General features: G+C 38.0%; 1 protein-coding gene across 2 annotated transcripts in view; it reads left to right on the top strand.

Annotated features, from left to right (window-relative positions):
• The window catches only part of MCCC2 (methylcrotonyl-CoA carboxylase subunit 2), a 38,007-nt gene extending 26,171 nt beyond the window's left edge, over positions 1-11,836 (top strand). The window contains exons 13-17 of one of the 2 annotated variants that reach the window (XM_082496968.1): positions 1,159-1,225; positions 1,499-1,655; positions 2,424-2,538; positions 3,791-3,876; positions 11,449-11,836. In XM_082496968.1, coding sequence (XP_082353094.1) covers positions 1,159-1,225; positions 1,499-1,655; positions 2,424-2,538; positions 3,791-3,876; positions 11,449-11,566 — 543 coding nt within the window. In that variant the 3' untranslated portion in view covers positions 11,567-11,836. The remainder of the gene's footprint in view (positions 1-1,158; positions 1,226-1,498; positions 1,656-2,423; positions 2,539-3,790; positions 3,877-11,448) is intronic. The other variant, XR_014270165.1, reaches the window with a different exon arrangement.
• Positions 11,837-13,595: the final 1,759 nt, after the last annotated feature.

Genomic DNA, 13,595 nt, shown 5'->3' with positions numbered 1-13,595 from the left:
TTGAGTTTCATTTACTGAAGGAATACTTTCAACTTGGAGCGCTGCATTAAGTGACATTGTTTTCAGCCTAGCATTTGTTTTAACAGTTATTTTCAAGTTGAAAATAACTGTTTCAAGTGTTCTTCTTATAATTCAGTGCTGCAACTTTTTTCCTACCAATGAAAAAAAATGTAAGGAATCTTCTTCTGCCAACTTTCGCTGGCATATCAGTACTGTAAAAGGAGATGGTCAAGTTTCATTTGTTTCACTTCTACAGACACCTTTGTCCATGATGTTGCTTCTGTAAGCGTCATAATCTACAATGTTCCTTTTTTTTCTTTTGCATTTTTGTAATGAGTTGTGACACATCTTTTTTTTCCATGATCATCACTATGCTTTTCGAGTGCTTCTCTGAAAAAGCTAGCTAAAGATTGTGATTTTTCTTTCTTTTTTGTTTTTGTAAATTTTGCTGGTTTTGTATAGTGAAGAGGTCAGGTGGTTTTTCAGTTGCTGTGCTACATTCCCTTTTTTTTTTCATACCAGCAATGTGTAAATAACCTGAGGAGCTTTATTGATTTAGATTATTTCTAATTGAAACAGAAGTCTGGAATCTATTTCTTGTATCCTTGCTAGGAAAATGGTCTTTTCCTAGAAAATGGATAGAGGGCATCTGCCATGAGGAAAAGGAAAGTGTTGCAGCAACTGGCAGGGCCATGAGCAAATAAAGCATGTGGCCTTTCCCAATTTCAGAGAATAGTTTTCTTTTCTACAGGAAATGGGGAGGTTTTTTTCTGATGGGCTGTCTTAATTTCCATGACACAGTCTTACAAAACTCGATGTCAGGTGCCACACTGTGAAGCTGACTGTGGTTTAACTACATATTGGCTGAGTTAAAGCAGTTGAGCTTTTTAGTACCAGCAGTAATGCTTTTTAAGGATATTATTTCTGCTTTACCCTTGGACTCACACATTTTTGGCATTTTCTTACTTCTGCTGGAGTGAACGCATGTTTTGCAGTTGACTATGGATGAAGCAGAAGTAATATAGCAATTCATGATGCAAATACTCTCATGGACTTCAGCGGAAGGACATCTGTCACCGACTTCAGAGAGCTGGTAGTGATAGCTTCACTGATCCAACTTTTAATGGCTTACTCTTTTTTTTCCTTTCCTCTCCACAGGGTACCCATTTTATCCAGTTGTGTTGCCAGAGGAATATTCCCATTGTGTTTTTGCAGAATATTACAGGTGAATAAGCTCAATATTTTGAAGTTTCACTATGTTTTAGGCTTTGCTGTTAATTGTTGAGGCTGTGACTTTTAGAGAGCATCTTGTATGCCTTTTCTGTACCTATATCTTCAGCCTGTTCTGAAATCAGCCTGTCAGCAGCTGGTGAAGGCCTTGCCTTAAGATTCGTTCTTCATTTTTTTCTGCATGGGCTATAAAGCACGTAGTGTGACATATAGCACAGTATAATAATATAAAGTTAGTGAGCCTTTTCTTCATGTTGTAATTCTTTAGGTTTCATGGTTGGTAGAGAATATGAAGCTGGAGGGATAGCAAAAGATGGTGCCAAGATGGTAACTGCTGTAGCTTGTGCCAGTGTACCTAAAATAACTGTGATTATCGGTGGTTCTTACGGAGCGGGAAACTATGGGATGTGTGGAAGAGCATATAGGTAAGTGCAACTGCAAATGATGACAGGAGATAAGACTAAGTCAAGAGAACATAACCTTGAAGTACCATTCTGAAAAGCTATCTAAACTCTTGCATAACGTTTGCTATTTGGAAAAGAAAACAATTCTTATTGATTATGGTCATAAGTAAACAACAACCTGACAAACCTGTAGAGATTGTTAGGCTCATGATTAACCTTGAATTAGGTGATGGAGATCCCCTAACATCTAAGCATGCTGACATGCTTTTCTCCCATTTTAGCTCTTGGAGGAAAAATTGTACAGTCCTAAACAATCATTAGGCAGTATGGGCTGGTCCTTTATTCTGCATTCATATGAAGAGTACCAGCTTGTGTGAAAAATCCTTATTCACTTTAATGAGCCTGGTTTTATGAGTAATGTTTGCAGAACCCGTAAGGATTTATTTTTTTGACCCTTTGGACGTGACTCACATAAATGTTTTTTTCATTTTTCAAGGTCCCTGATACTATTGAAGTTGGTGATATTTTTAAAGAGAAAAATTCCTGGGGGGCTGTGAGATAAAGAGAGAAATAAATTTTTAAAGTGCTTGAGTACAGGAATGAGCAGAATTTTCATGTTTTCAAACATAATGCTGCCAGCATTGAAATACATTAATGTGAATTCTTTAAAAACCAATACATTGTAAGACTGTCATGCATAAAAATGAATTCTTAGCTGGGGGAGAATTAGTTCTTTACTACTAAATATGGCAATGTCTTATTTTAGTATTTAACACGTATTTTTTTCAGCCCAAGATTTCTTTATATGTGGCCAAATGCACGCATATCGGTGATGGGAGGGGAACAAGCTGCAACTGTTCTAGCTACAATAGCTAAGGACCAAAAAGCAAGGGAGGGAAAACAGGTACATCTTTTTCACTTGCAGTAATGTCATAATTATTTACTCTTTCAGTGCAGTTACTCACTTGATGAGCTAGGAAAGGATGTTAGTGACATCAATGAACAATGGTTCTCCCAATGCCACCTGGTGCATTTGCAAACATGAAGCGTTGCTGAAATGCTATTGTTTACATCTTCTAAATGTGAGGACTATTCATTACATTTCTTGTCTTTGCTTGATAATGAGAAATACTCCTATTTTTATCTTTTTGTGTTTTGTGCACCAGATCGTTAGTTCTTGGCAGCCAGGGATCCTCCCTGGTTTGGAAGTATGAGGAGGAATATGTGGGAACAAAGTGTCTTTCCAATTATTTTTGAAGTAGACAGTTTTATAGAAAGCTGATCTTCAAATTATTCAGTGACTGAGAATTATGAAACTTATTAACAGCAGAAGTCTGTAGAGGTTTGGAAAAGGTTTTGACTCATTTCAACATTTTCGTTGAAAATTAGTGGTATTTTGTTTAATCTTTTCTGGTTTTCTCTGTACACTATTTTCTGCTGTGTTTTTTAAATTACATGGTTTATGTTTATACTTGTGCTTTGGTCCCATAAGAAGTGATTTTATTGTGATGTCTTAAAATGGCTTGTATTTATCATGAGTAGTTATTCAGAATAATGAAGTGGTATGTACACGTTATCTCAATAGTTGTTTTTTCTATACTTTACTTAGGCTTTCTATGAATAGAATATATTCACCCTCATCTCTCTCTTTCTTAATTTCCCAAATCCCTAAGATGGACAGGATGGTACCCAGGATATTGTGAAAAATAATTGTAGTTAATGTCAATAAAATGTGTTAGAAACTTGAAAATTTTCTGAATTACAGTGGTGACCACTCTGGATCATAGAGAAACACAGTGTTGGAATAGCACAGACTTGTTTTATTAAAAAATCTTGCCAAAGGCAACTCAGAACAGGATTTATTCAGTACAGTAGCTTCAGTAATTTTTCAGATGATACTCTCCAATTATTCTTATGCCCAGTTAAGTATATTTTTATTCTCATTTTTCCACCTACCCATTTTGAAAAGTGGTATTTTAATTTAATTGTCAAATATGCTAAATTGATAATTTTGTGTAGAAAGGGAGAAAAACTTTGAGGAGATTATTTGGGCGGTTTATTCTAGTTTGATGCTGCATATAAAGCTCTGCTGTCATTGTGGAAGTAAATACTAAAGAATAGCTTATCTGTGATTGTTTATTTGTCTGTTTTTTTAGTTATCAGAGGCAGATGAAGCAGCTTTGAAGGAGCCAATCATTAGGAGGTTCGAGGAGGAAGGAAACCCTTATTATTCCAGTGCAAGGTAACATATAAGTGACTTTTCCAAAGCCTAATTGTAATAACAGGACATAACAATAACATCTAAATCTTGGTGTTGAAGAACAGTAGAACAAAGCAATCTGGAACAAAGATTGTGTTTGATGTGTCAGAGTACAACACAATAAGCTTCAAATCAATGTTTTGTCTGTCTTGTCTCTGAGACTTTGTAGTATGTACTGTTTCAGAAGAAGGCATGCGCTTGCAGGAATTATTCTACTGGTTCTGTAAGTAATGATATGGTATAGTTTTATATCATTCTCTCCAGTGTAGTATCTGGTGACCCTTCTAAAGCCCATTGAACAGTGTAATTAGTGGCTGCATGCGTGTTAGGAAGAACTCATTTTAGTGGGATTCTGCAAGTAGAAGAGGCCAGTGGTAAAGGAGAAGTTTCAGGGAGACCTGAAGCCATTTGCAAATCTCAGGTCATGATCTTGGTAGGTGATTGTATTGGATGACAGCAATTTGGATAGGGCATTAGTTGATGGGTGCAATATATTTATGTTTGTTGAGAAGTCCTTTGCAGCATTTTGTGCTCAGGTTTATGGATTATTAGTAAATGTCCGCAAGGTGGCGTCCTGGAGTCTTACCTCTGGAAACTACCTTGGGGGCTTTCTTGGCCTCTGATGGTTACTCTACGTTGGTTTCATCCTGTCTGTACTAATCTTCCTGCACATTTTTCTGCTTGCAGTATCCAAAACCTGATTCTCCACCAGCTGTCAGCTGCTAATGATGGTAGAGGGTAGCACATAGTAACAGAACTTTACTGTCCCTCTATGGCTTCTCATTTTGCAGAAAGAATATTAGTCTCATACAGCTGTGGAGTCTGCTGTATGCATATTTTTGTGTAGCTGAATGAGAATTACTGGTGGTTTTCTTACCTGCAAGCTGGGAAGTCTGGAAACTAACTGAGTACAGAGTGGTTGGAATATGATAAATTTTGCTGTGGGCATCACAGGCAGAAATTGCGAACAGTTGGGTGCAAGATAGTCTGTCAATGTCCTAAAGATGCCAATAAGAGAAGGAGTTTGGGGGCCTTTTTGTCTAACTTGATACTTGCTTAATTGCATGTATGAAAAATTTGATACAGCAGCAACAGCAGCAGCATAGCATCAGTGAGCTCCTTTATGAAGTGTTTATCACAATCTGAAGGAAGATATAAAATTAATGAGAGCTTTTCTGTTTTCTGTTGGGATAGCGGAATGAACTTAACTGAAATAATTATACCTGGGGGATCCATGTTCATTTTAATGTTTAATCAAATGAACACCTTCAGCAAATGGAGCCCTTGCCATTTTTCCCTTGCTGGTGCTGTGATGGGATAAGAATTCTCCATAGCACAGGGTTTGTGATGTCATCTAGGCAGATTTCACTGATTTTCACTGATTTCACTTGTATGGCATGTGGGTCATGGATTTAGGGAGGGTTTAGTCTTGTCACTGTTCAGTCTGTACTTCAGGCAGAGGCCTGTTGCAGAGTCATAGGTATTCTCAACCTCTTGATGTTTTATGCATGTGTACAACCCCCACTGCTAATAAGTTAGAGTTTATTGGGGGTTTTAGGTATAATCAATCAATTTTGTGAAATACTGAATTGTTACGACATAGACTTTCTGGTGGCACACTGGTTTTGATTGATTTTTTTTTTTATCTTTTTAATTGATTTAAATTTCATAGGGTTTTCCCCAAATTGAGAGATGGTGTCACCTGTTAAAAACTTTTGCTTTAGTACCCCTTAACGATCAAGTCTAGTACCTCTATCACAAAACCTTGTGCCTTGAGGCAAGAAGGAAAAATGGAAACGTATGTTGTCCTCTTTTATAACTGAATTTTAAGGAGATGAATTTTCCAGTGATAAAGTAACTTCTAAAAAATGAGTCAAACTGTCTATATTTAAAATTAATCCCTACCATGGAGGAGAAGATAAATGGTTTGATTTTTTTTTTAATGTTTGCTTTTTCTATATGTTAACTGGAAACACAGTCATAGTCTCTTTGTACTCATGATTGAAAATAATTGGATTTATTTAGCAATATATTCAGTATATTAACGATATAAAAACTTGTCCTCCCCAAAAAAACAAGAGACTGTTGTCAGTATTTACAACATTAAGTTACTAATCTGCAAGAAACTAGTTCTGCATGTAAGATTAAGGTTAGAATTTTAAAAAGTCAGATTCTAAATGTTTAATAATGTCCAGTGATTTTTAGACATGAAACTTCAGTATTTAACACCAGCTTTGTGCTCTCTACTGAGCAACTTTTACCATCTTATGTTTCCAGAATATCTGTCCATTTTGTGAAGTTAGGTTGCAAATCCAGAAAGCACCTCAGTAAATAGCCTAAGTTTGTCTAGCCTAGGGGTTTGGAAGTCCTCTTAATGCTATGTGCCCTGTCTTTCATTTAAAAAAGCAGGCTAGTTACGTACTGTGCCTGTAGCTTGGAAGGAAAACTTAACATGCACACATGTGAGCTGGCCGAGAACCAGTATGAGTCTGGGTTGCATGTGGTTGGCTTCTTGTCATGCTGCACTCAAGCTAATAAGCCCAGCTGAGACATGAAGTCAAATGTCGGAGCTAAATCCTGCTGAGGTTCATCTAGCTAAAAGCAAAGTGAAATGTCCTTTTTCACTGAGGAGTGCTTGTGAGAACAGTGTGTGACTGGCTTAGGTCAAGACATTCCAGGCTGGTTTCTGTCTCTCGTGGGTAGCTTTTAATTGCTCTCTTCTGTCTTGTAGAGATAATTTTGTATAATGGTAGATATTCGTGTGTTTTCTGCCCTGATTTCATGCCTTCCTGTCAGTATTATCATGTGTGCCTGGTTACTTCATTTATTGCTAATTCCTAAGCAGGATCTCAGACCAATAGCTCAAAAGTTTTCATTACTGTGGAGTGAGCTGCCCCAGCAGAAGCAGTGAGATGAAGTAGGATTACAGTCTTTGCAGCAAGTAATGCACTTGAGGAGGGGGATTAAGCTACCTTGCACCTTGGAGCCAACCCATTTGTCAGCCATCATCAGCAGCTGCTTATTGGCAAGCATTCACCACAGGTCAGGGAGAAGTAACTAACCAATTCTCTTTGCCCTAAAGGATGCTTCTTGTCTGGTCCCAAGCACGGTAAAAAAACAGCTGACCACCCAACAAATGTCAGGGTGCTGTATTGAAACTGAATCTGGACAGCCTTGGTTTTGTCAGATGCTAACTAGATCCCTCCACCAAGGAGATCAACAAGAAAACTCCAACAGCTTTGCATTACTGAGAGGAAAGAATGATAGATGGGCAGAAAAACTGCTGTCTGTATTGCTGCTTGGGTGCAGCCGGTTTGGATGTTCCCTCGTGCTGTCCTCTTGCTAAGATACAAGGACCAGTATGCCTCACCCCTCATGTCCATTGAGATTTATGTGACCCTTCCAGTTGACTTATTAGGCTTTGAATCAAGCTTTTAGCAGTAATAATGAGAGGGGAGGAAAATGCCCTAATGATCTTAAAATACAAGCAAATTTCCCTATTTACTCTGCTTATATAATTTTGCTTATAAATTATAACTTGTTATATGTACAGGATGTCAGTACTGTTCCCCACAGTTGCATTTTCTAATCAAACTTTAATCAATTATTTGATTAGAACCTTTCACAGTGAGCAGTCTTAATTAACAGTAGTCATTAGGCGGCACCCTTTTTAATAAGTTATATTAATCTGCTTACAGGTTTCTAAAAGGATTTCAGCAGTTTACATCTTAACAAATTATATGAGCATTTTACTTTTGGGGACCTCATTTATTTTACTCACTGTGTCTCTGTTACAAATATTTTATGAGTGTAGATGTGACTCATGTTCTAGCAGTGGGGTTTTAATAGATAGTTTAATTATTAATGTTACATCCCAGCAGAGAATGTAGTTTCTTTAAACAAAGAAAAGCAGAATCCAGGGGTGACCATGTGAAAGCAGCTTGATTTCCAAGCAACATAAAATCTTTGTGGTTGTCAATATAACTTAATTGTTTTGTTACAAAAGAACAAATCTGCCATTAAAATGTGCTTCATGTTTGGAAGTGTTTATTACAGTCATAGTCACTGTGAAGCTGCAACTTGGAAGGTACCACATTAAGTTGGTGATTCTTTTTGATTCAGTTTATCCCTGTCCTTCCCAGGCCCTCAGATTTATTAAACACTTTTAAGAGTATGAATTCTTTCATTCAGTTTCAGTGTGTTTCATAAATCAAAAATTTAATTGCAAATGTTCATCAAAAAAGTTGATCCACAGAGCAAACAAACCTGTAACAGTCAAAAACCCCCAAATTTCCTTAAAAGGAGAAATTACTGTATTTGAGGTTGTTCGTACAGTTATTTTTTTCACAGTCTGTTGTGGTTTAACCCCAGCCGGCAATGAAGCACCACACAGCTGCTTGCTCACTCCCCCCTGGGGGCATGGGGCAGAGAATTGGAAGAGTAAAAGTGACAAAAACTTGTGGGTTGGGATAAAGGCAGTTTAATAGGTAAACCAAAAGCCGTGCACCCAACAAAGCAAAACAAGGTATTCATTCACTACTTCCCATCAGCAGGCAGGTGTTCAGCCATCTCCAGGAAAGCAGGGGTCCATCACATGTAACAGTTACTTGGGAAGACACATGCCATGACTCGGAATGTCTGCCCCTTCCTTCTTCTTCCCCCAGTTTTATATGCTGAGAATGACATCATATGGTATGGAATATCCCTTTGGCCATCTGGGGTCAGCTGCCCTAGCTGTGTCCCTCCCAACTTCTTGTGCACCCCCAGCCTACTCACTGGCGGGGCAGTGTGAAGAGCAGAAAAAGCCTTGACTTTGTGTGAGCACTGCTCAGCAGTGACAAAACCAGTCCTGTATTATCAACACTGTTCTCAGCACAAATCCAAAACATCGACCCATACTAGCTACTATGAAGAAAACTAACTCTACCCCAACCAAAACCGGCACACAGTCATGAGAAAACAAAGGGATTGTGGTTGATTTGACCTCACAAAACTATTTTGATTTTCACTCTTAATAGGGATCTTCACCATCCCTTCTGCAGATTAATATGACCATATTCATCAAAATTAAATTGAGATCTAAAATACAAGAAGAAAGAAAGAAAAGCATATGCATTAAATTCTAGTAATGCATATGTTGTGTTACTGTATGTTGCAAGTATACGAAATATTCTGTCTTGGCCATTCTGTCATGCTAGATTATATGAACAGGTATAACCACTGTCTTGGGGAAGAACAAAAGAATTCAAACGACTCTTAAGGAAGTCTCAGTAAAACCAAGTTATACTCGGTCCTTCGGTTATTTTGAACAAAAAAGCTTCTAATTGGTTTTGCTGCATGATAACAAGCACTTACTCTGAGTCTCTTTTCAATGGAGTATTGTTAAAATATGCTAAAATATTTTAATAAGTTATTACTTACAATTTAAAGCTACAGTTAGGGAAGGAGTTATTCACAGGAAGCAGATGGCAAGAGCTTATGCCATTCATTTTATCTAGCATATGATATAGACAATTCTTGTGTCTTCTGCAACAGAATTTGCTGTTAGTATCACTTCAGTGCAGACGCAAGCATGGCTGTTAGAATATTCCAACACACAACTTACTAGCTCACTAGAAAGGAGATTCTCACTGAGAATCCTAAAATTAAAACAGACTAGGTGGAGCTACAGTTGCCTTGTATTTGTAATTTGGGTTTATGGCATTTTATTTTCCCTTGAAAGAAGTTCTTTTTTTTTTTTCCAGACTTGTTTGTATGCTGGCTGGGACCTGTCAGCCAGGTCAGTGAGTGCCACAGCTACTGTGGTATAAAATTTCTTTAATCAAGCTTTTGTTTTCAGTGCCAAAAAAGAAGCAGCGTAATTTTTCCCAATTAACAGCAAAGTCTTCCCTTCTCCAAACCCCTTTCTCCTTTTGTATTTCAGCTGTGCTCTTCTGCCCCATTTAGGGTAAGAGTCTACTCTACTGGGGGAGCAGCACCATGATAAGATACGTTTATAGTAGAACCTTCTTTCTAAGTTGGGTCTCTTTGCCTCTCTCTGCCAGTTGGAGAAACGGCTCCTAAGCTGAATCTGAGCCCTCGGGCCTTATCTTGTTACAGGTGTCCTTTATTGCAATTCCACTTTGTGCATCCTGGGATAGACATACATATTTGTTGTAAAATAGAAAGCATATGTTGTCAGTCTCTTGATATTTTTATCTGATGCAATGAATATTACTTTCACAGCAAATGGTGAAATAAAGCAAAGGTGGAAAACACTCAGAAGTGACTGCTACTGCCTTGAGCTTATCAGCATGTACTTATGTACAGTTTGCAATCCTCTTCTTTTTGGGGTGAGGTTGGCACATTTAGTATTGAGAGAAGACTGCAAAATATATTGTTTCCTGTCTAATTTTTTTTTTTCCAATTAATCTTTGAAGAATAAAAGGAATGGCTGTGCTTTCTCTTGGTAGAGTCAGTCATAGCTCCCCATTCATCACCCTTCCTTGTATTTTAAATTTTCCCCAGAGAAAAAATTAAATATTAGCCAATACTGAAGTAAGTTCAAAAAAGAATGCAAAATACATCTCTCTAGGGAAAGATCGGACGGAGGAGGAGCATCACTGTCTTAACCAAAGATACTGTGCATATGTTTTGCAGACCCTGATTGAAAAGCATGCTTATTTAAGCGAGACTTGGCTTGCAGTGGGCAGTGTAGTATCTTGTTTAAGTATCTTGCTGGGGAGGTAGTAGTTACACAATATTTACTGGTTTGGGGCCTGCTGGGGGTTTTGACAGGGATTTTATTTTGAGTACAATAGAGCTGTCGTTGAGAACTGATGCCAGAAGTACTTTAATTTTGGGGTAATATCAAAGAGCGAGACTATCTACAAGTGTTTGTGAGTTTGGGGGCTTGGGAATTTGTTATTTGCTCATTCATAATTTAGTTGCCTTCAGGGCTGGGTTAAGCAGGGTATTATCTTACAGTTGTGTAGAAATGGACTTCAGAAAAAATAAATAGAACAAGTACTGGAAATACTTGACACTTGCTCTGGCTCTTTTAATGGTGAAAGAACAAACGCTTGTATCATCCTCGTCTTGCAGCTGAACTAACCTGAATAACTTAAATAATGATGAAATGTTAAAATACTTAAAATACAGGTCTTTTCCAATCTAGGAAGTTCTGTGATTCTGTGATTCTTAATAGAAGAGCTAGATAGTAATTGACAAAAGGTCGTTTTCCATTTGAATATTAAAAACCAGAAGGTCTGTTTTCTCTAAGGTGATGACTTCATACTAAAAATAGGTATGAAGAATCTGATTTAAAGTATGTAGACCTGTATGTTCCTTTATCCAAAATTTATACTTTGTTCTAGAAAACAAATTCCACAGAGTAATTCACACCAGTCTATTGCATTGATGGTTAAAGTGAATTAACTCCATGGCTTCAAGTATAATGAGGCTCTTTAGTCCACTTTCTTTAGTGTAACTATTTCCAGTTCCATGTCCTAAAATCTACCCACTGTATATGTTAATTTCCTTTAACTATTATTGTTTGGTTTATTTTTTTTCTAGATTATGGGATGATGGAATTATTGATCCAGCTGACACAAGACTGGTTTTGGGCCTCAGCCTTAGTGCAGCATTAAATGCACCTACGAAGAAGACAGAATTTGGGGTTTTCAGGATGTAAACTTAAACGTACACATATCAGAATTACCTCTGTATATTTTAATTGGGGCTGGAGAGCAAACTAAATACAGTGTTGAGGTGGTTAAAAATAAAGATTTGTACAATGCTATTCCTAATGGAAATGTCCTAATTACTTATTTTCACTGAGTAATCATCACACAGCATAACACTGCATTGCATGAATAAACTGCAACTTCTAGCATTATGTTTAATGTTTGACCAGAAACCCTTGATACTATCTCTTATATAAATAAATCTGCAAAATAAGCTACGTATTTGGTGATCAGCTCCTTTATTTCTTTTAATTCTTTGTATGTCTCCTATAAATGCAAAATATTCTTGTGATCAAAAAAAAAAAAAACCACCACATTTGCTAGTAAATAAATTTTGCAAAAGAGAAGTGCTGTAAGGGCAGCCAGGGAATTTAACACAGCATGAAATTATGGATTTCACACAGTTGCTGGCATTTTGGCCTTTTTCTGGCTTTCATCCAAAAAACATTACTCTTCTGTATGGTTCCCTGAAGTCAAAACAACAAGGGAACCTGATGGATGCATGGTGTTTTCTGGAAGAGCTGGGGAGCCTACGCCGAGATCTGTGGGAGCTGCCGATTTGCTGAGAGCGCTTCTGAAGGTGGGGGTTGGCCGCAAAAGTGTTCCAAGATCTTGCTGTGTGATCCTTCTGGCAATTTCAGTTTCACAAAGACAGTGCCTTCTCCCCACATGGATCAATGCTTCACCCAGAGCACGTGCCTGAATCCCACCGACTAGGGCTGTTGAGATGCTGGAGTGCTTTGGTTAATCCTCATACATATTTACTGTAGTTTATTGCAATGTAATGTTTCTCAAGAATTCAGCGTCTGTCACTTCATTTGTCCTTTTTAGAAATACATCTTGTAGAAACTAAATGCTTGGCATGTGCCTAGAGTAAGGAGGCAAATACTATGCTCTTAGGACTCGGAAGGTGATTTTATGTAGCTTTGCCCTACAGGTGCCCAGATGACCATTAGAAGACTGCGAAATGGCAGAAATGTTCTTGACAGCTGTGCTGTTGTGCCACTGATTCTTGTTCCTGTCTCACTACACAAATCTGTAAACGTATTGGACATGGCCCCGGGATTTCTTTATCCTGAAAGTACAATGACATTATTTATGGTTGCTGGATTTCTGAAATGCCTTTGAAAATACCCTACTTTTTACATATGTATATATAAAATACAGCCAGGGAGATCAAAAGTTTCAGACTCTGAAATGATTGCTATTAATGGCTTCCAATAAAAAGAAACACTCCATATTTTCTCCTACTACAGATGAGTAACCAGTTCAGGCACCTGTTGTTTTTCTGCTGTGAGTTATGGGGGTCACTTTCCCCAGGCTGTTATTCCTAAAGCTAAAAGGAGTGCTGCCTTTTTCTGCGAAGAGTATTGATCACTTTGGAATAGTATTTTTGCTTTGAATACATTCTTTCAGTGAGACTGGTAATGAAATCATTCTGAGTTGAAGGCAGTAACAGATAATCCTGGGATACACGTAATGGAAGTAGATACGTTTGGGAAGATTCGTGCTTCTAAGAATAACAACCCTGAATATGTCTGAAAGGATGGTTATTTACAGTTATCAAAATTTCTTCCTCTAAATACACATGCAAGCCAAGTCAAAACATGTCCTGAATAGTAAGAATGTTCTGCCTTAATAATATTTATCCTTGGAAACTTGTTTAACAAATGAAATCCATCAGCACAGGCTTAGCATCCTATCAGCTTGTTCTGGTTAGGGGAGGTTACAGAGCAGGACCTCCACTGCAGACGAACGATTCAAGGAATCACTAGCGATTATCACGCCCCACCACACAGCAGCCTATTTTGGAAAAGTTTTTGCGGGTTAACATGCTGTGCCTTGTGTGTAGGCACTGACTGTGGGCAATGCAGGTTGTGCGCGTATGGCGCACTGACGGCAGAGATGGCCTCTTGCTGCCCACAGGTTTGCTGAAGAACCTTGTTCTCTGTGGACCCACCAGGAGAGAAGACCCGA

This window comes from Vanellus vanellus (assembly GCF_965231255.1).
Source record: "Vanellus vanellus genome assembly, chromosome: Z".
Classification (NCBI taxonomy): domain Eukaryota; kingdom Metazoa; phylum Chordata; class Aves; order Charadriiformes; family Charadriidae; genus Vanellus; species Vanellus vanellus.
This window is presented reverse-complemented; position numbering and strand designations above follow the sequence as displayed.